General features: G+C 43.1%; 1 protein-coding gene and 1 long non-coding RNA gene across 7 annotated transcripts in view; one reads left to right on the top strand and one right to left on the bottom strand.

The window, feature by feature from the left end:
* LOC129010601 (uncharacterized) overlaps positions 1-26,674 on the top strand; it is a 269,081-nt gene that overhangs the window by 72,898 nt on the left and 169,509 nt on the right. The gene's annotated exons all lie outside the window — the stretch shown is intronic.
* The window catches only part of RFX4 (regulatory factor X4), a 179,056-nt gene that overhangs the window by 61,782 nt on the left and 90,600 nt on the right, over positions 1-26,674 (bottom strand). For 4 of the 6 annotated variants that reach the window (XM_063646674.1, XM_063646675.1, XM_054445062.1 and 1 more), the window contains 4 exons: positions 18,222-18,283; positions 13,191-13,404; positions 10,940-11,017; positions 3,830-3,993 (listed from right to left, as the gene is read on the bottom strand). In XM_063646674.1, the coding sequence (XP_063502744.1) occupies positions 3,830-3,993; positions 10,940-11,017; positions 13,191-13,404; positions 18,222-18,283 (518 nt within the window). Of the gene's footprint in view, positions 1-3,829; positions 3,994-10,939; positions 11,018-13,190; positions 13,405-15,361; positions 15,545-18,221; positions 18,284-26,674 lie in introns of those variants that run through there. The other 2 variants (XM_054445064.1, XM_054445065.1) reach the window with 1 other exon arrangement.

Raw genomic sequence — 26,674 nt, 5'->3', positions numbered from 1 at the left:
TTCCTTGAGCCCAGGAGTTCAAGCCAGCCTAGGAAACATGGCAAGACCCCATCTCTACATAAAAGTAAAAAAATTAGCCAGGCTTAGTGGCACATGCCTGTAATTTCAGCTACTCAGGAGACCGAGGTGGGAGGATTGCTTGAGCCCAGGATGTTGAGTCTGCAGTGAGCTGTGTTTGTGCCACTGTACTCCAGCTGGAGCCTGGGTGACAGAGTGAGACCCTGTCTCAGAGGGGAAAAAAAAAAGGCCAACCATGGAGATAAATGGGATGATAAAAATAATTAACACAAAATTAGGCACAAAAAGAGGAATAAAGGAGCAAAAACTGATGAAACTAATAGAAAACAACTAGGAAGAGGGAAGATCTTAATTGAACCATATATTTAATTACACGAAATATAAAGATCTACACATACCATACCAACTAAAAAGGAAAATTGCCAGACAATAAAAAAGAAAGACCTCCCTCTATGTTTCTATGTTGGTTACAAGAAATCTGCTTCAAATATAAAGACAAATCAACAGGGTGGAAAAAAATGACATGCAAACACTAATTTAAAAAAAAACCTGGAGTAGCTATATTACAAACAGACAAAGTAAACTTCTGAACAAGAAATATTATGAAAGATAAAAAAAGACATTATGAAAAGAAGTCAATTCACCAATAAGACATAACAGTTCTAATTTGTATGCATTTAACATCAGAGCTTCAAAATACATGAAGCAAAAATGTATAGAAATAGACAAATTCACAATTAGAGCTGGAGGTGTCTATACTTCTCTATTGCTAATCAGTAGAACAAATGGACAGAAAATCAGTAAAGACAAAGAAAATTTAAACAATACTATCAATTAACTTGACCTAGTTGACATTTATAGAATAATTAACCTAATGATACCAGAATATATAGCTTTTTCAGGTACACATAGAACATTCACCAATAGGCCACATTCTGGAGCATGAAACATGTTATCAACTTAAAAGAATTGATATAATACTGTGTATATAATATGACCAGAAGGGAATTAAACTAGAAATTATTAATAGAAAGATATCTTGAAAATCCCCAAATATTTAGAAATTAAACAGTTTACTTCTAAATACCCCATAGATCAAAAAGGAATTCACAAGAGAAAGTAGAAAATATTTTGAACTGAATTAAAATGAAAACCCAATGTATCAAAATCTGTGGGTGCAGCTAAGTAGAGATTAGAATAAAATTTATAGCATTAAATGCTTTTATTAGGAAAGTAGAAAGATTTATAATCAATGACCTAAGTTTTCACTTAAAGAAACTGAAAAAAGAAGAGCAAAATAAATCCAAAGCAAGCACAAAAAGGGAGGAATAAAGATAAAAAGCAAAAGTCAATAAAATTGAAAACAGAAAACAAGAAACCAGAGAAACCAAAAGCTATTTTTTGAGATCAATAACATGGAAAAATTTCTAGTCACACTGACCAAGAAAAAGGAAAGAAAACACAAATTACCTATATCAGGAATGAGAAAGGACACATCACTACAGAGCCTACAGATATTAAAAGGATAATAAGAAAATATTATGAATTTTTTTGAAAAAAAGAAGAGAGGGAACACTTTTCAATGCATTTATGAGGCCAGGGTTCCTCTGATATCTAAATAAGAGAAAGACATTATGAGACAAGAAAACTAAAGATGAATAACTTTCATTATTGATCAAATAACTTTGATGAACTATAAAACCCTCTGAACAAAATATTAACAATTCAGATCTAGCAATATATTTTTTAAAAATTTATGACCACCAGCCTAGGCTGTATAGTGAGACCCTATCTCTACAATTTTTTTTTTTAATTAGCCAGGTCCTGTGGGGCATGCCTATAGTTCTAGCTACTCTGCAGGCTGGGGCAGGAGGCTCACTCGAACCCAGGAGTTTGAGGCTGCAGTGAGCAGTGATCAATGATTGCACCACTGCACTCCAGCCCAGGCAACAGAACAAGAGCTCATCTTAAAAAAAAATAATTGGCCAGGTGTGAGGGGCTCCTGCCTGTAATCCCAGCACAAAGGGAGGCTGAGGCAATTGGATCACCTGAGGTCAGGAGTTCAAGACCAGCCTGGCCAACATGGTGAAACCCCGTCTCTACTAAAAATACAAAAAATTAGCCAGGCATGGTGGTACACACCTGTAATCTCAGCTACTTGGGAGGCTGAGGCAGGAGAATCACTTGAACCCGGGAAGCAGAGGTTGTAGTGAGCCAAGACTGTGCCATTGCACTCCAGCCTGGGCAACAAGAGCGAAACTCTGTCTCAAAAAATAATAATCATTATTATTATTATACACACACACGAACACACACACATTCAACCAGATATTAAAAACCTATAGCTAACATTATATTTTATAGTAAATACTGAATGCTTTCCCCTTAAGGTCAGGGTAAATGCAAAGATGTCCACCCTTGCCTAGGGCTAGGACATCATCCTAAAGATTTTAGCCAGTGCAATAAGATGGGGGTGGGGAAAAGGTATACAGATTGAAAATCACACACACACAGAGCAGGAAGCACTGTGATGGTGGAGGCAGAGATTAGAGTAATGCGTCTGCAAGCCAAGAAACACCAAGGATTGCTGGCAACACCGGGAGCCAGAAGACAGGCATGGCACATACTCTCCCTTAGAGCCTCAGTAAGGAACCAACCCTGCCAATGCTTGATTTGGGACTTCTGGCCTCCAGAAGTGTGGGAGAATAACTTTTCTGTTGTTTTAAGTCACCCCGCCAGTTTGTGGTAATTTGTTACAGTAGTCACAGGAAACTAATACACTTCACCATGTTAAAAAAAAAAAAAAAAAAAAAAAGGTAAATGAAATGTCATTCATCACAGTGTTGTTTGGAGTAGGACAAAACTGGACGTATCAAGAGAATTGACTAAATGCAAGATGGTGGAACCCTATACAGTTGTAAAAAAGAAAAAAGCTCCTTACACCTTATACATGGATGTGGAATGTGCTTTGTAACAGTCCCAACAGGAAGGAGTGCCACTCTAAATGGGTGGGTTTATTTACAAGGGACATGTCACAAAGGTGTGGACGGGGTAGAGGAACTATAAGGGAGACTGCTGCAACCTAAGGCTCGGAGCACAGGCTCTCGCCCACCCTGTGCCCAAGGAAAGCCTGGAAAGTTGCTTGGAAGGGAACACAGCCCAGTGAAGGAACCCAGCCAGCTCAACACAATCTCACAGGAGGGGGGCCAGATAATCCATCTCCTGACTTCACTCTCCTCCCTCTATCCCTCCCTGAGAAGTGCCCTGTGTGTGGCCCATGCTATCAGCATATGCCCCACCTCTGGCCCCAGCAGAAGGCAGCATGAAGTGTGGTGGAGACTGCATCTGGAGGGGCATGGAAGCTGTCCAGCATAAACTTCAAGGTTAAGTTGTTTTGTTTTACAGCAAGGCACAGAACAGGATATAGTGTATGTCACCATTTCAGTAAGAAAAACAGTATATAATATGCATTGATTACATGTGCATATCAGATCTGGACAGACTCCAAGAAAATAATTCTATTTGATGTTCTGGGAAGGGACTGGGTTGTCTGGGGGACAGGAGTCTGGTCGGGAGATTGTTTACTGTACACCATCTTATACCTTTGAATTTTAAGCCACACAAATGGTTCAAAATATTAAGTTTATTTATATTCCAAAATATAAATAAACTTTAATATTTAAAAGTTCAATATTAATGGTCTTTACAAGGGAGGCCTCTGGACAGGGCATGATTATAATCAGTACAAGAGAAGCAGAACAATCCCTTCTGTGGACCAGCCGTGAAGGAAGACAAGAATAAGCATGCCCACCTGTCAGGTAATGCCTGCAGCACGGTGGGCATCAGCACCCCGGAGATAGCTTTGTAGAGGATGGAGTCACACACGCCGACAATGTTCACCACTGTGGAGGAGCCCAGCACAGGCAGCATGTGGGGCGGCATTCCTTGCCAAAAGTGCAGAAGGAAACTTTGAACCTGTATTGACCCACAGAGAGAAGAACCATGAGGTTACCCAGGGCCCTCCCAACAGAAGCTTGGGACTCCACCAAGGCCAACCAAGTCTACAACGCTGTCATCTACTTCCCCTGCAGCAGCAGAAGTCACCCCCAGCCTGCCATGTTGTAGGAGGCCCTGGGAGTTTCTCCTGCTTCAAGTCTTCCCTCTGCCCAGGCATGCAACATGCTCACTGCTGGGGAACTGCCTAGCCTGGCAGGCTGGGGTCTCCTCTGCCCCAAAAGATGAAGCACTTTCACCCCTCAGCCCCTTCAGTGCTTACTGGGGTCTGGGAAGAGTTTAAGGAAAGGAAGGTGGGGCATTGTTTTTAAAAAGGTCGGAGCACTAGTACTCACTATTCTTTGAGCCCACCGAACCTCAGGGGCCCCTTGGGTATTCTGGGAAGGAAGGGAAAGGTATGCAAGTCACGGGTAAAAGGAGTGTGGCTGAAGGGAGGAGAATAGGTGCCACACAAACAAAATTCTCCTGATTCAAATTTGTGCGTCAAAGATTGGGTCAAGTGCAAGAGGCTTTTCATCTCGGAATTCTTCCATTTCCCAAAGCTCCCTGGCCAGTGGGTGCTATATGGGATGCTAGATGGTGATTCCTGAGCGGTAAGCTATGTGAGCACATGAAGTGTGTGTGATTGACTTTTTAAAACTCCCCAAACCAGCAGCAAAGAACCAGATTATAGCAGCCACCCAGAAATGCAATTATTACTATTAATATGACAATAGCAGGAACTTGAGCCACATTGTTACGGAATGAAAGGCAGAGTGAATGTCCAAAGCAGAGAACCCCTTGCCGCCTCCCCTACACCTCTGCCTTTTAGCTGTGGGTTAGAAGTTGAGTAGAATAGGGGGCAAAGTGGTGGGAAAGGTAAGGGAAGTGAAGAGAAATAGTAGAAGATAGTAACTGATGTATATAATAACATTTGAGAAAATCTAGACTTCAGCTATCAGCTAACATCTGCAGCACATCTTCACTTGGGGAGCAGCCCATCTCGAAGCTGGGGAACACATAACTCTGAATTTTTATACATTCCAATGGGTTTGACTTGGTTTCTGGATCATGTTTCCTTCTCTCCCCAACAGATGGGCACTCTTGAGTTCCACATGTAGCATTATCCACATCCCTGTTTCCCCAAATCAATCCTGATTTGGCGTGGGAGATAACTGAGTCCCGCTAGTCTTAACACTTTGGGGCAAGTATTATTGCCATTAGCTTTCTTTTCTGGGAGGCTGGAGTCTTGCTCTGTCACCCAGGCTGGAGTGCAGTGGTGTGGTCTCGGCTCACTGCAACCTCCGCCTCCTGGGTTCAAGCGATTCTCCTGTCTCAGCTTCCTGAGTAGCTGGGATTCTAGGTGTGTGCCACTACACCTGGCTAATATTTGTATTTTTTAAGTAGAGACAGGGTTTCACCATGTTGACCAGGCTGGTCTGGAATACCTGACCTCAGGTGATCTGCACGCCTCGGCCTCCCAAAGTTCTGGGATTACAGTGAGCCACCGCCTGGCCGCCATTAGCTTTCTTTATCGAGTACCTACTATATGCCTTGTACTTTGCTTAGGTTCTTTCATGTAATACTCGTAATACTATAGCTGAGAATCATTACTCTTATTTGCAGAGATATTAGTTGTCCAAAGCCAGACAGCCAGTCAGGGAATGGATGAGATAGAGCCTATGTCTGCCTCAGTCCTTCCACAGTCTCTCTCTTGTGGCTAGTTTGTTCTTCACATGGTAACTGGGTTTCTACCCCATTGCTGAGGCCCATGTCTCTCCCTAGGCTGCTGCCTACTTCCCAGCTTTTTGCCCCTGCCCTGGTAACCTGCAGCATCCTTCAGGCCCCTCCAAGGAGTAGGGCCTAATTTTCCTCTGAAAAGGCTGCCTCTGGCTAGTAGAGCCATGCCCTGACTCTAGCCTGGTGACTCCATCTCAGCCTCCTGTGAATAGGCTTCCCTGATGCCTACAGCCTGCCTGGACTTCCCCGTGGAAGTACAGGATGGAAGGCTTGGAGGATAAGAAGCAGGGAGAAAGGCATGCCTCTCTGACTTCCTAGGAGAGAAGTGGTGATTGCTGAAAACATGATCATAGTGGTGAATGAAGTCAGGTCTGTAAATCGAAAAGACTTCAGTTAGAGTCCTGTTTATTCCATGACAGTGGAAATACTGCAAAGTTTTCATCCAGATTGAAAATTAAAACAAAATCTGGAGGAGTGAAGACTGACTTGCAGGGTTCTAATCCTGGCTCCACTACTGAGGAGTATCATATCTGTAGGCCTCCGTTCCCCTTCTGTGAAATGGGGATAAAAGCAGTATTTACTGCATAGGTTTTAGTAAAGATTTCTAAAAAGTGCTTCTAGTGCTTGGCACATCGTAGATGTTTAATAAAGGTTAGCTGTTATTACTAATATTTTATCATGGAGGCACTACCATTACTGGGCTCAAGAGATCAGTGTCCTGCCCTAGGTGTTTGAGACTTTCTTACCTATGTTTCTGAGTGTCACCCAGCCAGGATCCCTACTGTGGCTCCGCTCACCTATCAAGACTTTTGTTCTGTCACTGAGACATCCGGTGGCTGACTATTAGCGTGGCCTGAGCCTGGAGATGTCCACGGCTTTTGGACAAGGTACTTGCCCTCCAGAGGACCCTCCACTGTCCCCTGATCCCAGCTCATTCCCTGGGTGTCAGGCTCAGGTCAGGTCCTGGGCCTTCTTGTCTGCTCCTCTAACTCTGAGTAAGAAGCTCTGCCCAGCTGATTCTTGAGTTGATAGATTTTGAATTCATTTGCCTTACTTAGCTCTTCTTGCAGGCAGCCGTACCCACTTTTTTATATGAGCAGTCAATTTCTAGCAGAACGTCTAGAAAAGATCAGCTGTTGTGTGGATTCAAACAAATCTGTGCAAAATCAGTGTCCTTAGCAGGCATCTGTCTGTTTGAAGCCTGTTCAAGCCACACGGGGAAGGCTGATCCGTCCTCAGTTTCCTGAGTGGCTTTTGTAGAAGGTATATTCTCCAGTTTTAACCTCCCTTCCTACTCTCTGCATTTTAGGCCATTTATTGTCCAATGATACTTGTTCCTCCAGGTGAGAAGGAAAAGGAAGGAGGGAGAATGGCCTTAGCTCAAGCGCTAAGCTTGGAAGTTAGGTGTGAAATGGACAGATGCAGTGTTTCCCTGCAGAAGGTGGAGGTGACAGGATCTCCCAATGGACTGGATCTGAAGGGTGAGGGAAAGGGGAGAATCAAAGTTTGTGGCTTAAGCAATTGGGTGGAGGGGAGTCGCAATCTAAGACCTGGGAAAAACAGATTTGGGGCAGAAAATTAAGAGCTCTGGTTTGGCTGTGTTAAGTTAGATTTTGAGTCAATTGAATCTGGAGCTCAGGACTAAACATATAACTCTGAGAGTTACCAGCATTTGTAAAATGAAGATAATGATGTCTTCCTACTATTAGGGTGAAATAAGATAGCTTATGTAAAATGCTTGGCATCGTGTAGGCATTTAACAAATGGAAACATTATTAGGCAGAAAGGAGAGTTCTGATAAGTTCTTACACCTTACAAGCATAAACAGTGAAAGAATCAGAGGCAAATGATTCCAAATTATTAGTAAAATTAAGTTTCCTGAGGTATCTGTTTCAATCTTCTGAACTCTCGGCCCTTTGTCTCTCAGCTCAGTGAAGTACTAGGAGATGATTTCCTTAGGAATACCAAGCAAATTTTCTATTTCTTTTTCCATGTTCACATTTAGTTCATTCTGAACATTGGCACCTTGTGGAAACACCTGTGATGACTTGCAATTGGGGTCCCTAAGTGTAACAGGGTTGGAAGGCTCTCAATAAAATAATTACAAAAATGCCTAACATTTATCATATTCTAGAACAAAATCAGACACTTTACATACACAATTTCATGTTCACTATGAGGTATAGATATAATTATTATTTTCATCTTGTAGCAAAAGAAATCCAGGCTCAGAGAGGTTAAGTGCCTTGCTCAAGGTCACAGGTTAGTCAGTGGCAGATTTGGGACTCAATCACAAGACTACTGAACTTTACAGCTTATTGTACAATGTAGTCTGGAGAAGACGTCCCCAAGTCCCCTATATGCAGATTTGCATTTTTTTTTTTTTTTTTTTTTTTGAGATGGAGTCTCACTCTGTCACCAGGCTGGAGTGCAGTGACACAATCTTGGCTCACTGCAACCTCCACCTCCTGGGTTCAAGCGATTCTCCTGCCTCAGCCTCCTGAGTAGCTGGGACTACAGGCGCGTGCCACCACGTCCAGCTAATTTTTGTATTTTTAGTAAAGACGGGGTTTCACCATGTTGACCAGGATGATCTTGATCTCTTGACCTCATGATCTGCCCACCTCGGCTTCCCAAAGTGCTGGGATTACAGGCGTGAGCCACCGCGCCCGGCCTCAGATTTGCATTCTTTAATTGCTTGACAATGTTATAAGTCAATGGCATTTCTACACCTGTTCATCCATTCATCCACTCATTCACCCAACAAATACTAACTGACAGCCTAAAAGTATGGCTAGATAGGATATAGCAGTGAACAAGACAGATGAGGTTCCTGCCCTCAAAGGCTTACATTATAGTGGTAGAGACAAACAATGAACAAGTGAACAAACAAGATAATTTAGGACAGTGATACTAGCATAAGTTGTAACCTCAACCGATATTAAAGACTTGGAAGACTTGAAACCAACTGTAAAGTCAAGGTGTACCAGATACATCCACCATGCATTTACCAATGACTTTTCTCAGCTATAGGAGAAAGCCATCCTCATCAGAGGTAAAATGTCTCCCTTCATTATTCTGTGGCTGAGAAGAATTAGCTATCTTAAAAGCAGCCACCAAATATTCCTGCCAGTGGGGTGGAATTGGCCTAAGGGTGTCAGGTGACGAAGGACCTTGTCACACCTTTGGCCCTAACCAACTGTGTGACCTTGGCCAAGTCTCTCAACACTCTGGTTGACACATCTGAAAAGAACAAGCATTTGTATGACCTTTTACAGTTTACAAAGAGCTTTTACCAGGCATAGTCTTATCTCCTCTTTCTGGTAACACTATGAATTAAATAGATGGGGATGATTTTTTTAAATCTTCATTTCTAGGATGAGGAATTGAGGCTTGAAAGGCAGAGCCAGCTCTTGAATCCAAGCCTGGGACTTGAAGCCTGGCACTCTTCCCATAGCAGCATCTGCCCCTCAATGTTTCTGGACCTCTCACCATATATTCTGCATCCTAGTTGCTGGTTACATGCCTTCCCCCCATCCTATCGGCTGTGTTTTACTTATCTCTCCAATAGTGTATGGGACCCAATAGGTGTTGGAATTAAGCAAATGAAATGAAATGAGAGTGAGTTTTGAGATGAATAAGCTACATATGAACATAAGGGGGGACTGCCACTAGTTTTGTTGTTGGTAACTGTGGCAGAGAGGAACAGCTGTCCATTAGAGATTTGAGTAGTGTAAGCTGCCGCCCAGTGAGGGACCACACCCCCAGCCCCTGCTGCATTAAGGTGGGGCCGTGGGACCAGCTCCCGTCAATGGAATATGGGCAGAAGTGCTATTTTATTTCTGGGCTGACAAGGATAAGTAGAGGGTATGCCTTCCTAGTAGTTCTTTTCCCCACCCATCAGCTGAACAAAGAGGACTCCAAGGCTCTAGGGCAGGGTGGAAGGAGCCTGAGTCCCTGAATCACCCCCAGCAACCAGCCTTCCAACCAAGAACCAACGCACTGGATTGTGACATGAGTGGGAAATAAACCTCCAGTGTGCTAAGATTTGGAGAGTTATTTGTTACAGCAGCTAGTATTGTCTTAGCCAGTCACAAATCATTATTTGTCCTGATCTCAGAGTGATCTTTGAAATGTAAGATAGAGCCAAACCACAGTTCGAAAGAAAGCAGGGAGTTTTCTTTCTTAAAAGAAAAAATTTGCCGAAATTTTTGCTCAAGTAATTTGGGACATTTTAAAGTACATTTTAGAAGTCTAGTGGATAAAAGTCAAGAGAGGGAAGAACAGTACTTCTTTACCAACACACTCCCATCTCGTCTGGAGCTGTGTCTATGAGCAAAGTGATAGTGGAAGTGCTCAACAAACATTTGCTCCTAAAGGACACAGCCGTGGGAAGGCAGAAAAGTACGGGAGAAGAGCGTTTTGTACCTGACATTGTTTTTATACTCCTCCACCTACAACAGCACCCCCTCCCCACAACACACACACCAAAGGAATTTCTGGGATCTCTTCCATCAATAACTACTGGGTTTTTTGTAGTCCTTTTAGAGACCACATTATCTTCCGTCAAAAAATAATAAAGTTATATAACTTTATTATTGGTTATTGTTCTTCCATCCTTTCTCATTTCCTCCTCTCCATTCTTTAACTACAATATTTTAAAATAAAATGGACTTCTTACGTTGTTTGTATTTAACGATGGCCTTACTGATGGGATTTGATGGAAATCTATGGATCAGACCTTGGGAATGGAGGGTAACCAGCTCCAAATGTACCAAAGTGGACAAGCCTCAGGAAAAGCCTAAATATACAAAATAGAATAAAGCTTTTCATATATTTTTTCCAAAATGTAAGGAAGCTTTTCTTTAGCTTCTCTGAATCTATAATCCTGGGTGTAATGATATGCTGGCAAAATGGTCTTCCTAGTGTGCTGATAGGGCAGGAGGCAGTTCACCAGTTAGTCAAAGGAGGAGGCCAAGCCCACTGCTATACACACGTACAGTCTATAAAATGGGGATAATAATCATACCTGCCTCATGGGATCTCATGAGGATGAAGTGAGCTAATGGGTATCCAGGAAGGGCTTCCAGATGCCAGGCCTGGCACCTAGCAGGAGCTCATGAAATAGGAGCTAGTGTTACAAGATTTTTAATACCGAGTATTCACAGCTCAACCCTTGTTGACCTACCTCATCAAAGTTGGCTCTTATTACAGTGTCCAGTATTCTCTGACAGTGTGTTCTGTACATCATAATAAAGGTAGAAACCTGTGAGGGTGGGTGGAGGATCAACAACAAAGACACACATTAATACACATTGCTGCTGCCCTTGGACATTCAGTTTTTAAGTCATTTCTTCCCTGTGGGGGGGATGGAATTCACCTAACACTGGCTCAGCCTACTAGACCCAGGTGAGACTGATTTTCATTAGGTGGTACTCTCTGACCCTCGGCTCCCTCCTCTGTGCTCACACAGCACGAGTGTGTTTCTCCCTGAGATACGGAATGTGCTGGTTTCTCCTTCTGCCCCCATTTTCCACCCCCTGAAACTGTGAGCTCTAGGAAAACAAAAATGGTATCTTATTCATGCTCATGTATCCAGCACTTAGCACAGTGCCTGGCACATAGAGCTAAGCAGGGTTACGGAACTAAATTCTCTTCATTGGCTGAGACCACTAAAAAGTTAAAATCCAATGTATAGTTATATGAAGAAGTGATTCTGCCTAAGTCACCATAAGACATTTGGAAATTCTCTGCAACGTGCTTAGCAAAAAAAAAAAAAAAATTAATCTCCCCCTCCATTTATCCAATAATTTTTTTATTTTTATGTTTTTTTTAATTACCTGAGAATTTTAAATCCATGGTGCAGGAAGTTCATTTGTGTGTTTATTGACCAAAAAAGCAAATTTAAGAAAAAATATTTATCTATTTCTTAGATTTAATGAATGTATCCTTTACAGATACAAGTTCATTTTCCTCATTTTAGAACATAGACATGCATTTTATATAAACTTAATTTGACTTATGCAAGCATCTGTCTCCCTGGTTGACTCTAAGCTTTCTGAAAGCAGGATTCATCTCATTCTTCACTGCATCCCAGATCCTAGTGTGACATGGAGACTTAGCAGAAGCTCAATACATGTTAGAGCGGCACTGGGTTGCATCAATAGGTGCATTAAAGATGTGATACTCGGCTGGGCCCAGTGGCTCACACCTGTAATCCCAGCACTTTGGGAGGCCGAGGTGGGCAGATCATGAGGTCAGAAGTTCGAGACCAGCCTGGCCAACATGGTGAAACCCCGTCTCTACTAAAAATACAAAAATTAGCTGGATGTGGTGGCGGGCGCCTGTAATCACAGCTACTTGGGAGGCTGAGGCAGGAGAATTGCTTGAACCTGGGAGGCGGAGGTTGCAGTGAGCCGAGATTGCGCCACTGCACTCTAGGCTGGATGACAGAGCAAGACTCCATCTCAAAAAGAAAAAATAGAAAAAAAAAGAAATGTGATACCCCAAGGGAAACTTCCCCAAATTTGTTTTTTCAGTAAGTTGCTCCAAATATTCTATGATCAAAACTATCACATTCACTATACCTATAAAATCTTCTTTGACTGTTAGACTATGATTTCACCAAATCCCCTGCAGCACATGGGAAAATGGACTTTATCCTGTGGAAAAGCAATTCAGAGGGGAGCGGTTCTTTCCTCATGAAATGAGACAGCATAAGATCATAGGACAGGTATGTAGGTAGATAGACAGAAGATAGATGATAGGTAGATAGACAGACATACATGATAGAGATTGATAGAGCAAATTTTATTTTAGAATAGTTTTGGATTTACAGAAAAGTTGTAAAGATAGTACTGGGAATTCCCATATGCCTCATCCCAATTGTTAACAACTTGTATTACTAGGATATATTTGTCACAACTAATAAACTGATAGTGATAAATTGTTATTAACTATAGTCCATGCTTTATTTTGATTTCTTTTCTTTTCTTTTCTTTTTTTTTTTTTGAGATGGAGTTTCGCTCTTGTTGCCCAGGCTGCAGTGCAATGGTGCAATCTTGGTTCACTGCAACCTCTGCCTCCCAGGTTCAAGCAATTCTCCCGCCTCAGCCTCCAGCTGGAATTACAGGTGCCCACCTCCACGCCCGGCTAATTTTTTGTATTTTTAGTAGAGACAGGGTTTCACCATGTTGGTCAGGCTGGTCTCGAACTCCTGACCTCAAGTGATTCACCCACCTTGGCCTCCCAAGTGCTGAGATTACAGGCATGAGCCACCTCTCCCAGCCTGGATTTCTATCTTTATATTTTTAAACTCACTGTTTTGCAATAAATGTGTGTGTGTGTGAGAGAGAGAGAGAGAGAGAGAGAGAGAGAAAGAGAGAAAGAGAAAGAGAGAGAAACCACCCACCCCAAATAGTCACTTCAGTTGTGGTTACCTTCTCCTCAGGCAGGCTGGCTGGCAGATTTAGATCTTTGACATTGGGAAATTCTGGCAGCAGCGTTCCGAGTTTGGACCGGGGTGAATATGCCACTGTCTGTTTGCTCACTTCTTTCTTGCCCGTCTCACTCACCCAAGCAGCTCCTTTCTTGGAATACATCACATCATAATATTGGGAGCTTTCTTTCACTGCAATGCCATAGTAATGGTACCTGGGCCACAAGGGGAGGGAGACAGAGAGAGAGAGAGAAAAAAAAAGAGAGAGACCCACATGCACTGTTATTAAGTGAGGTTTCCTGAGGTAGGGAGTGTTGCCCAAGGCCAAGGAAAGCTGGGGCCATCCTACCTGGGGATAGAAGAGTTAACTCTCCTGTAAGTCTAATATCACTGAAATATAGAATTAAACCAAAGTGCCAGCCATCAATCAGGCAGGTAAAAATAACCAAAATTGCCTCCTACAGAAAACGTTAAGTCAAATACTTTGCAAAGCAGAGAGGGGATGAAAAATTTTCCATTAGTACTTGATCTCTCATGTCTAGCCAAATGGGATCCCAGCACTTGAGTGTCCCTTCTCTGTGGGGACCCAAGCAGGATATGTTTGTGACTACTAACTGCACCTCCAATAAAAATTCATTTGGCCTATGTTTTTCTTTTCTTTTTTCTTTTTTTTTTTTTTTGAGACAGAGTCTCGCTCTGTCACCCAGGCTGGAGTGCAGTGGTGCAATCTCAGCTCACTGAACCTCCACGCCTCCCGGGTTCAAGCGATTCTCCTGCCTCAGCCTCCCAAGTAGCTGGGATTACAGGCATGTGCCACCACACCCAGCTAATGTTTGTATTTTTAGTAGAGATGGCATTTCATCATGTTGGTCAGGCTGGTCTCGAACTCCTGACCTCATGATCTGCCCACCTTGGCCTCCCAAAGTGCTGGGATTACAGGCATGAGCCACCACGCCTGGCCTTGGCCTGTGTTTTTCTTAATCAATAAATGGTAGTCTCAAAGAACTGTATTTTTAAAAAGGTAAATTCAGTGCTTCAGTTGACACTGAATGTAAAACGAAGACCAGAACTTTTTATTAACTCAAAATGGGCTTAATATTAGCAATGTTTTCAATTAAGACTAACAAGGGATTGGAGGCTGCATTTTGTTTAGATTTTAGCTATAATCTATTGAGCACTGGCTATATGCCAGGCACTTTGCAAAGGACTTTGCATGCCTTAATTTGTAAAATAACCAATAATGGAAATTATTACAGTCTTTCTACACATGAGAGACTGGAGGCAAGAAAGCTCAAATAATTTGTTTAAGGTCATATAGCTGTTTAGGGGAAGAACAGGTTCTTGAACACAGACAGGTCTTTTTGACTATGAAGCCACAGTGCTATCCTACTGAAAACACTGCAAGATAGTCTTATAAACTTTGATCTTACCAGAATCATTTTTAAAGTTTAATAAAAATACAGACTCCTGGGCCCTCTCTCAGGACCTACTGATTTAGAACATCTGGGAATGGAGCCCAGGAATCAGCACTGAATCAAGCACCACAGGGGTAATTCTAAAGCACATCAGTTTGAGATCTCTGGTACTGAATGCTTGACACATATTATCTTATTTAATCTCACAAAATCCCCATAAAACTAGAATTAATTATTATCCCCATTTTTATAGATAAGGAAACTAAGGCCCAGAGAATTTAAGTCATGCACCCAAGATCACCCAGTGAGTAAGGAGCAGAGGCAGGATTTGAACCTCCCAAGTGCTTTGAACCACTAAGCCAGTGATTCTCAAACCTTACTACTAATAAGAATCACTTACAAAACATATTAAAATATCCCTGGTAGTCTAGTGGTTAGGAATAAAAGAAGAGAAAAAAAAACATTAAAATAGAGACTCCTGGGCCCCGCCCCACCCTTAAAGATTCCTATTTAGTAGGTCTAGAGTCGATTTTCACAGTCCCATGGCAATACAAATGTTAGGTCATCCGTGGACCTCGCTTTCAGAAACACCACACAACATATTAACTACTTTTCTCTACCCATGGAGATACGATGAAAGTCACAAAATCATACAGATGAGAAGACATTTTGAATTACGGGAAGCGCTTTCGCGAGGAGGGAAGAGATGAGCACGTCAAAACCTTCCCTATCCCCAACCCTCCTTTATTCCTGATACCATTCCGTGATATTTCTGCTTAGTGGGCATCTCGAATCTATATGAATGCCTTCTGGGATGAAAAATTCAGACCCTCCGAAGGCAGCCCAGTTCATTTTGCCAGTATGGTTATCAGAAAATTCTTCTTTGTGCTGAGCGAAGTCTGCCTTCTGTGCCTTCCGTGTCTTCTACTACTTCCCAACTGTCATAACTGCCTTCCCACCTGGAAGTCACTCCGTGGGTGGGGGAGGAGCGTGGTTCCGGTGGCTTCCAGTGGGGTGACAGTTATGACACACCACCCTAACCTTAAAAAGTTCACCTTTATAACTTCTTAAGAGCCAGATCATCTAATATGTTCAGACCAGACCACTTCTTGACTATTCAGAGATCACGTAGCTAAAATCAACAACCACAGTGAAGCTAGTACTCTGATCTTGAGTTCTTCTATTTCAGTTCTGTAGGGCACAACAACACATTCCTCACCAGCCACCCCCAGATTTCTTTTTTGTTTTTTTAATTTCTTCTAAAAAAAGGCAGGGGATACATGTGCAGAATGTGCTTTTTTTTGAGACAGTTCTCGCTCTGTCACCCTGGCTGTAGTGCAGTGGTGCAATCTTGGCTCACTGAAACCTCTGCCTTTCGGCTTCAAGCGATTCTCCTGCCTCAGCCTCCCGAGTAGCTGGGACTAAAGGGATGTGCCACCATGCCCGGCTAATTTTTGTATTTTTTGTAGAGATGGGGTTTCACCATGTTGGCCAGGCTGATCTTGAACTCCTGACCTCAAGTGATCCACCGGCCTCAGCCTCCCAAAGTGCTGGGATTACAGGCGTGAGCCACTGCACCTGGCCCACCCCCCAGATTTCTTCTGTCATTGTCAATTTGCCAAGGGAGTTTCTCTGTAAAGCCATGATGCAGGTTGGAGACAAGAGCTTCTTACTGCCTTTCAATTGGTTGAAGGTGTGACCAAATTTGAAGTATCCTTATGGAAGAGGATACAATAAAATTGATTATACAGAATTTTTAAAGAAGATATTTTGCCAACCTCGAGGTTAAAGAAAAAGAAAAACAGAACAAAAACAGACTCTCCCATGTGGACAGAAGGAAATTTTCTCTGTTTATGCAGGATGGGAAACCTTTCTGCTCTCTCTTTACTATGTGTCTTTACTATTTCTACTCTTCTTAGAAATGAGCAACAAGGTATCGGAGCCACTGATTCCTCAAAGACCAAGAGCAGGAGAAAAATAATTTCTTTTCGTTTATTCCATATCCTTCTATCCATCCACTCTTCTGTTTGACCAACATTTTGAATTGCCTACTATGTGTTTACCAGCAAACAAGGAAGAATCTGGCTTTTGTAATCTATAACGTACCAAGGCTGAAACCTTACTTTTAAACAAATACCAGAATTTTAAAATTATAACTGAGGTTTTTTTGTTTTTTGGTTTTTTTTTGTTTTGTTTTTTGTTTTTCAGAATAGTCATCTTGGAAAATTATTAGTAATTTATTCCAAGAGGTCCTTTGTTCAACAGTCTTCTGGAAATCCGTTTAGAGATTGGATCAAGAGCTTCTGAGCTATACCAAAAAAATTAGTCTCATTATTTTCAGAATACCAAAAAAGGATTTTTCCCAGTTTGATCATCCATTTTCTTTCCCTACCTTGGCTCCAAAATCAAACCCACCCTTGGAGGATGGGAATGTGCTGCCCAGGGTTGAGAGGAGCTGGTGAGGGACAGGGGTTTGGCCCAGGGTGAGAGCACTGGACATGCTTTTGACACATCCTTCAAGACAAGTCTTAAAAGTCCTATATGGTTGCCTTTCTAAAAAGTTACAGTGTTTTATAGGTCACTATGTGCTGACCTGCTCAGCGTGGTCAAAATGCTTAGAAATACTGCATAATAAGGCACCCTCTAGTGGAGTCACCTTGTACATTAGCATAATAAGGGTTCTGAGAAGTCTTGCAGTAAAGGAAACTGTTTAAACTTAGTGTTAACCAAACTTATAGGGCCTGCTGCTCTTCTTCGTGGAACACCTATTATCGTCCAACAATTTTTGAAACATCCTTAGAGGCAAGTCCTATAAATCCAGATTTTAATGAAGATCGAGCAGTACAGGAAGAGATTCCCTTCCCACTGACTGACATCTAGCAGACAAGTGTCTGCATAGCCTTCTGCACTCCCCTGGTCTTTACTTAAATGTAACCCCCTCTGAAAGACCCTCCCTGGCCATTCCTCTTTTGTTGCTCTCTGCTACAACTTTGTCACAATCTGATTCTCTGTTTTGTCTGTTTCCCACCAGAATGTATGCTCCATGAGGACAGAAACTGATTTGCTCCTGTGTTCCCAGTACCTAGCACCACATATGTGCCACACAGAAAGTATAAAGCATGAGTTGGTTGGTTGCTTGATGAAACTGTTGAATGGGAAGCCGTGAGCCCTCATGGACCATGGTGCAGCTGGATCTTTCTGCCCCATCTCCCATGCAGGGAATAGTACAGTTTTGCTTCTCTGGTCTACTGGATACTATCAGAGCAGAGTTTGCTCAGCAAAACAGTCCAGATAACCTGGTGATCATCCAAGAGGCCACAAGGCAATCCTTTCAATGATGCCCAAGACTATTTTACAAGATATGCCTAAAAGCAGGGTGGTACAAAATCAGATTCCTTAAAGCAGCAGAGCCAACTCGTCTTGGGCTTCTGGACAACCTCTCTTTCAGGAGTCCTGAGAGAGGGGCCCTGGCTGTCATAAAGCTCCTCCATATTCCCTCTAGGCACAGACTTCTGCCAGGCCTGCAGACAGAGCTCAGGATAAAGAGCCAAAGGTGTGGCCTGTCTCAAGGCCCATAGATGTGCGCTCTGCAGGTGGAATGGCCATCCGGTGCTTACTTTGACTGTCCTCGGGTCCCGAGTCTTCTGGTGGTTAACTGAGGAAACTGCTGCCTTATGATCTGTAAGTCAACACAAGAATCAGTTACCCATTGGGAAGAGCTGGGAGCACAGTGACTGAGTTTTACAAATAGCCATCTACAGAAGGGAGGAAAACATAGGTGCTTGGTTTCAATGACTTAATAGGAGTCTGTGAGGACCCTGGAGAAGACTACTGGTGTCAGAGTTGGGAGTGCTTGGATGGTTGTGGGGCTCTGGATACTAAGGGGGTCTCACTTGGCCACTCTGTGCTTCACCCCGTCCTACTCACAAAGGAAGGAGAGTTCTGGTTGGTCCAGAACGTGACTCTCCGCTGTTTAAAACCCTCCAGTGGTTTCCATGGCACGTGGAACCTAAGCCCACCCTTAGCCTCTGTAACTCATCCTGCTTACCTTCTGGCCTTCCTGTCTTACAATTCTGACCTTTACTCACCAGATCCCAGCCACATTGGCTTTTTATTGTTTTCTCTATTACTGAAACACACCAGCGTTGCTCCTCATGGGGGGGCCTTTGTACTGCACCCAGGAGTGGAATTTCACTCAGCTCTTCACAAGACTGCCTCCTCTTTAACCATTCAGGCGTCTGGACAATGTCCTTCTGCCCTGAGGCCTTCTCGGACCAGCCAGTGTGGAGTAGCACAAGGGTCACATGGCCCTGCTTTGTCTTATCACTTAGCATTATCTGAAGTTATTTTGTTCACTTACTCTCTGGGTGCTTAGTTTATGTCTCCTCCTGCTTGAACACACGCTTCATGAGAGCAAGGACCTCATACAGGGTTTGGCACATGCAAAGACCTCAATCCACATTTGCTGAATGAAGGAATGTAAGCCTAGGGGTATCTTTTTTCTGTCTGCTGAGCAGAGGATGATAATTGCTGTTGCCCAGGACAACCACACCAATTCACAAGAAATCCGTGAAGAGAGAGCATCTCTCAAGGTGAAAACATAACCATGGGGCCCCTTTCCTTGGGGTTTACAGAGATGATGTTTGTGGAGAGGCATGACAGGGCAGGGGTTATGTGCAAGAACTCTGGAACTCGACTACCTGAATTGAATGCAAGCTCAGGCATTGGTTAGGCTGGATGCCCTTGGGCAAGTTATTTAGTATCCGCATGACTCAGTTTCCCCATTTGTAAAACAGGAATGATAATAACCTCTAGAGTTATTGTGAAATTTAAAAAAGTGAATGTATGTAAATAGCTGGCAGTAGTGCCTGGCAGTTAGTAAGTACTTAATAAATGTTACCCATTATTACCACTGATTGTCCTGATGACCCTTTTACTTCCAGGGATTTTTTTTAGTATAACCAAGACTCCCTTCCCTCCTGGTACAGCATTGAGCAGGCATGCATGGTCAGAGAGAGTAAGCCTTCATGAGAAGAGATGCTGTTGCTGATTTCTTATTGGTAGGGCATAAACCTTGAGTGCTTTCTCTAGGGATGGGGATGAATCTCTATTCATCTATTCACCCCTATTTTATCCACACCAATACTCTCATTGATTGATTTACTCATTCACTCAACAAATATGGACTGTGACCTTCTTAGCTGTTTGAACTGGGACATACTATTTAACCTCTCTGTGCCTGAATTTCCTCCTGTGGCATTTGAGGACTAAGGGGTTGTGTAGTCTTCCCTTAATTGGAGGACTAGGTGTTGGTGATCTCAACTAAATGGCATCAGTGGGATGGACAGAAGTGCACAAATTAGTGAGAAATTGAGAACCTTGAAGACTGACCATTTCTCTACACTGGGGAGCTGACCACTTCCAGCGTAGAGAATGGATGCGACAGTATTTCGGCATCTGAAAATCGTTGACAAAAAGATGCACCTCACAAGAATGTTTAGAGAATCTAATGCGATAGCATCATGAAACCACTTTTGGAAGTAAAAAAGGCTTGTAAAATACCATCTCATGGTGATAATACTGAATAAAATGATGCAACAATTCTCTGAATTCTTTAAGGGTACCACTTTGTAGGCAATAAATCCCATCCCTTTAACCCTGACTCTTGTAAACTGAGGATCCAAGCTTTTCACTTTATGTCCCTCTCAAATTGTTGTGACCTGAGTAAAAGGCAGTGATTCAAGATGGGGTCAGTAACAGTGCTCTTTAAACACTTTGTCTAGCAGTGCAGCCTAAGACTGCATCCAGGTTTAGTGGCCTCATCACCTTGGATTTATATTAACCTGTGGCCAAGCCCTTCAGACTTTCATCATATGAATGGCTTCAGAGCCAGGATTTGAAGCAGCTGTTCACAAAGGCACACTACTTGACAGACATAGACATGCTAATAGAGATAGAAAGAAAACAAGGGAAGCATAAAAATTGAGCCAGGGGATTTTTCACATTGGTTAAAAGTGGGTTCTGAGTTTCCTAACCACCCAAGCAAAGAAGATAATACAATAGAGTTCCAAGAGTCCCAGTATCAATATAAGTGCATACTAGTTGCTTAGAAAAAGCAGAAATTTTCCTATGTTTAGGTCTGGAAAATTTCTCCTATACAAATGGACACAACAGTAAAGTATCATGTTTTTTGTTTTTTTGTTTTTCTGAGACAGAGCCCCCGCTCTGTTGCCCAGGCTGGAGTGCAGTGGCACGGCTCGGCTCACTGCAACCTCCACCTTCTGGGTTCAAGTGATTCTCCTGCCTCAGCCTACCGAGTAGCTGGGACTACAGGCGCACACCAACACGACTGGATAATTGTATTTTTAGTAGAGACAGGGTTTCGCCATGTTGGCCAGGCTGGTCTCAAACTCCTGACCTCAAGTGATCCACCCACCTCAACCTCTCAAAGTGCTGGGATTACAGGTGTGAGCCACTGCACTTGGCCAGTAAGGCACCATGTTTAACCCTCTGTTATTCACAGACATTTTGGAAAGGATAATATTCAGTGCTGTCAAGGCTGTAGTAAAACTGGAATACTCAGATGGCTGATGATATCATTTATTAGCACAACCCTTCCCCAAAGCATTTTAAAAATACATACGAAGCCATAAAGTACTTATATTTTTGATCTATTAATTCCAAGGAAATAATCTAAAATCAGGAAAAGCTAAATGTAAGTCTACTAATGAGAGTGAAAAATTTGAAACAACATAAATGTCTAATGATAGGAAACTGTCTAAAAACCTGATAGTATACATACACCTGGTAGAAATTATGAAATAGCCATTAAAAATGATGGTAACAAAAACTATGTCACAACACAGAAAATGCTTATAATGATAAATGAAATAGCAGATCTCAATCTGTGTTTATGTTATAGTTATATAACAGAGAATTGTTTGTAAAAATATAGGAATAAACAGGTAATGTGGTAAAATGAAAATGGATATTCGTTAGGGCATTGGGATTGTGGGTAGAACAAAAAGGGTTTGTATATTTATGTACTAAATCAACTTTTTGTTTTTTGCAAATAGAAAAGGATTGCCTTATTGAAATAACTGAAAGTTCAAGATAATCTTGGAAGAAGCACCTAAAATCTACCAGAATGTTATAGGGTTGTTATTTTTCTTTCTTTCTTTCCTTTTTTAAAAACATAAATCATTTCCTATTTTCTATAAACAATATGTAGATAATTAAGGAAAGCAGCATTGTTTTGTTTGGTTGCTAAGTCTTATGATTACTTGATTTAAGAGACTGGGCTAAGTTCTGAAATCTTTCTAAGTGTTTATCCAAATGGTATCCTACATAACATCTATAAAGCAACACAGGCCAAGCCCTTGATGCCTGGCCCTAGGTGAAGGTACCAGGGGTTGCCGACTGTGTTCTAGAGATGTGCCAGAAGGCCCCTGGGAAATGACTGGCCTTCTGGAGCCATTTGTTCTACCTCTGTGAGGCAAAAACATGTACGATCAGTGTGTTTGTAATTCTATGCACTGTGATCTTGAGGAATTATCAAGCCATAGCATAGGGCCTGGGAATTCATGGATCAATTTAATCTATGACTCCTTTCATTCCTGATGGTTTTTACTTATTCTTTTTGAATAATGTATAGATCAATACATGCAGTTTTAGCATCTATGTGACCAGCATCAATCTCCGCTGAGTTACCTAAGACAGAACAGGAGAGTCCTCCCTGACTCCTCTCTTCCTAACACCACACAACCCCGGGTCCTACTGGTTCTGCCTTCAGGACATCTCCTGAACCTAGCCCCTTCTCTCTTTCTGCCCTTACCCCCACTACCGCACTAGTCCACTGTGATCTCTTACTGCCTGGACCACAGAAACATTCTTCTAACTGGTTTCCCTGCCACCAGTCTTGTTGCCTCACCAATGGAATTTGTTTTTTTAATTTTTTTGAGACAGGGTCTCGCTCTGTTGACCAGGCTGGAGTAGTGGTGCAATCCTAGCTCACTGCAGCCTTGAATTCCTGGGCTCAAGAGATCCTCCTGCCTTGGCCTCCAGAGAAGCTAGGACTACAGGTACATGCACCACACCCAGCCTCAGCGGCAGGATCTTTCTAAAATGCCAATATGATCATTTCACTTCCTCATTGAAAATGCTGGATGTCTTCTCGCTGCCTACTCTGAATAAAAATCCAGGCTCCTCAGGCTGGTCCATGAGGCCCTCTGTGATCGACTCCCACCCAGCTGCCCAGCCTAAAATCCAGCCACTCCCCAGAGCTCCAGGCTCATTTGCTCCCACATCCACAATGCTGTTCCCTGTGGCTGGAATGCCAAGGCCACACTGTTTCCACTCACCCCCTAGGAACTCCTAGCTTTCTCTGAGCCTCTCCCACTTGCCCTGTGACCCTTCCCATGCAGGCTTAGCTGCCTCCTTTCTCTGTTTTCCTAGTGAATTGGGAAACAGTGGTATACAGTGGTTAGGCACACAGGCTTCGGAGTCAGGCTCATCCGGGTTCCAGTCCTGACCCAGGCACTGTGCTAACCACTTTAGATGTATTATCTCAGTTAATCATCACAACAATCGAGTGCCAGGTTCCACTGATATTCCCTCAGTATAGATGAGTAAAGTGAGGTCTAGGGAGGCTAAGCAACCTGCACAAAGCCACAGAGCTCAGATGCAGACCTACAATTTGAATGCATCCAGTCCAACTTAACACTCTACCACCGCAATGTTAGTGCCTCTAGATGAATGAGAATGTCTCGAAGCCTCTCATTCCTTCCTTTAACAGTAACCTTTATTTCTTTTATGTCATATTCCTGCATTTACACATTGGGTGTGTTTGAGGAATGAAATGATTTCTTGTTCTCATCAACTCTTCAGTGAAGATTTCTCTTCTATTCTCCTCACGTTGACCCTCTTGGAAATGTTCTGGTGGCCTCTGCTATGAACAGGATCTGAGGGCCCTGCACCCAATAGGTTAGGGAAGGTGAGAAGCAGCTGAGGGGATGGTGACATCAGCAGACAGCCCTGTGTCTCCTCCTGGATGAAATTTCCCTGCACCCACTCAAGTGGCAATCTGGCAGTGAAACACTCCTGCTTAATAAAATGCTAATCAAAAATCATTATTTGCATAATTGAGGTCCCCAAGTAAGTTTACTGAAGGAATGATGCAGATCATTACCTGTCTACCTAGAGGCCTCTGGCAGTTCTCCATGGTCACCTGACTTAGCAGAGGTTCTTTTGATTGAAATTCAGACACCAGTCTTTGCTTCCATCTTTTCTCTCTAAATTTCCTTCCATGAACTCGAGGTTCTGTCCAAGTCAGACTACTTGGTGTTGCACTATTCCCTGAATGCTTCCCAGGTCCATACCTCTGCACCTTCTACCCTCAACTCTCTCTCCCTCCTCACTACCTGTGCCCTCAGAGCCCATCCAGCCAGCCAGCATGCACTCCGCTGCTCTGTGAGCCTTTCCCCATTACCTGACCACACCAGAGCTCGCCTTTCCCCAAACCATGATTACCTTGTATGTGCCACTTCCAACCTGTGACCAAGTTCTACCCTCTATCTTCATATTCCTGATTCTACCCATATCCTCCCGTCTCTACACATCCCAGGACCATGGTTTTGCACCTGGAGTGCTGCAATAGTCTCATTGGCCCTGCTTCCTGTCATGCCCCATCACGACCACTTCTCCGTGAAGCCTCTAGACAGAATCCAGACCCACTAGGTCCTGCCTAATTGGCCCTGCCTTTGTTCCAGCTTACCTCTCCCCGTCCTCTCCCAATTCCTGTGCTCCGGCCATATGGAATGGAACTTCTTCCAAGTTTCATGAACACACTGTGTTCTGTCTTACTCTGGCCCTTCCCACAGGATGTTCTCATTGTCCAGAGCCCTCTCTTCACACCCCTTTTCTGCCTAATGTCTACTCATCCTCATATCTCAGCTTGTACCTTATTTCCTCCTAGAAACTTTCCCTGGATCACTTGTTGGGTGACCATAGTTATGTGATCCATAGAATCTTTTTTTAAAATTAAAGTTGACAAATAAAATTGTGTTTATTTGTGGTGTACAATATGATGTTCTGAAATATGTGTACATGTGGAATGGCTAAATTGAGTTAATTCACATATGCATTACCTCCCATAGTTGTTATTTTTTGTGGTGAGAACACTTAAAATATACCCTCTTAGCAATTTTCTTTTCTTCTTGTTTCTTTTTTCTTCTTTTTGAGACAGAGTCTCACTCGTCGCCCAGGCTGGAGTGCAGTGGCACCATCTCAGCTCACTGAAACCTCTGCCTCCTGGGTTCAAGTGATTCTTGTGCCTCAGCCTCCTGAGTGGCTGCGATTACAGGCATGCACCACCATGCCCAGCTAATTTTTGTATTTTTAGTAGAGATGGGGTTTTGCCATGTTGGCCAGGCTGGTCTCAAGCTCCTGGCCTCAAGTGATCCACCCACCTCTGCCTCCCAAAGCGCTGGGATTACAGGCCTGAACTATGGTGCCTGGCCAGTAATTTTCAAGAATACATTGTTATTAACTATAGTTACCATGCTGTGCAATAGACCTCTTGAACTTGCTCTTCCTGCCTAATTGAAAGTTTGTATTCTTTGACCAAATTTCTCCAACTCCGCCAACCCCATAGAATCTTTATAAATAATCAGTGTTCTACTTAGCTCAATAAAGTCCTTACCTAGGCCTGTAAGACTCCACACAAACTGGATCTCCAGCCTTATTTTCCCCACGTTCAACAAGCTGCAGCCTCAATAACCATAATAGGTTGACTAATGGTACAAAGCTTGGATTCATTCACCAGCAGATATCCACTGAGCTTATGCTATAGGCTGGACATTTTGCTAGGCACTGAGGAACACACTGAGCAAAACAGAAACAGCCTCTGTTCAAGAAGCTTACATTCTAGTGTGAGAAGACCAAAAATAAATGAAAAAGTCAATGTATCTTCTATCAGGTGAGTGCTCCAGAGGAGAACACAAAAGCAGGGCGAGGGGAATAAAGAAAATGGAGGTGGGGGCCGGGCACGGTGGTTCATGCCTATAATCCCAGCACTTTGGGAGGGTGAGGCGGGCGGATCACGAAGGTCAGGAGTTCGAGACCAGCCTGGACAACATGGTGAAACGCCATCTCTACTAAAAATACACAAATTAGTTGGGCATGGTGGCGCATGCCTGTAATCCCAGCTACTCAGGAGGCTGAGGCAGGAGAATTACTTGAACCCAGGAGGCAGAGGTTGCAGTGAGCCGAGATCACACTGTTGCACTCCAGCCTGAGTGACACAGCAAGACTCTGCCTTGGAAAAAAAAAAAAAAAAAGAAAGAAAGAAAGAAAGAAAATGGAGGTGGGGGTGTTATTTTGTTTAGGGCGATTAGGACTCTGTGATCATGTGGCATCCGAGTAGTGACCTAAAGGAAGTGAGAGAATGAACTTTGTGGATATCTGGGGGAAGGAAACTGCAAGAAGGAATAGCCCATGGAAAGGCCCTGGGTGGGAGCTTGTCTCATTTGTTTCAGGAAGAATGAGGAGGCCCATGTGGCTGGAGCAGAGCCAGTGGGCGAAGGAGTGGCAGGAGGAGAGGTCTGGGGGCTGGAGGGGTTTGCGGGGCCTTGCAGGCCTTTGTAAGCATGTCTGCTTTTACTCTTAGTGAGATGGGAAGACTTCACAGGGCTTTAAGGAGGGGAGTGGGGAACAAAACCTGACTTACCATGCAAAAGGGTCACCCTGGCTGCTGTGTGGAGAACTGACTTAGGGGCAAGGGTGGAAGCAGGGAAACCAGTTGGAAGGCTACTGCAGTAGTCCAGGTGGGAGAGAAGGTGGCTCGGTGCATTAATTCATTGACTCATTGAATGAAAGAATGAAAGAATCATTCCTCTTTGATTGGCCATTGAAGTTGTCTCCAGCATTGTGTTAATGCAAATAATGCTATAAGCAATATCTTTGTGTGTCATGATTTTTGTTTTTTATTGTGGATACTTTGTTTTGGGATTTCCTCCTCGTAATAGTTTCTCAAAGGTGGAGCTGCTTTATCCAAGGGGAGACACATTTCAAT

The sequence above is a fragment of the Pongo pygmaeus genome, chromosome 10 (assembly GCF_028885625.2).
Source record: "Pongo pygmaeus isolate AG05252 chromosome 10, NHGRI_mPonPyg2-v2.0_pri, whole genome shotgun sequence".
Taxonomy (NCBI): domain Eukaryota; kingdom Metazoa; phylum Chordata; class Mammalia; order Primates; family Hominidae; genus Pongo; species Pongo pygmaeus.
This window is presented reverse-complemented; position numbering and strand designations above follow the sequence as displayed.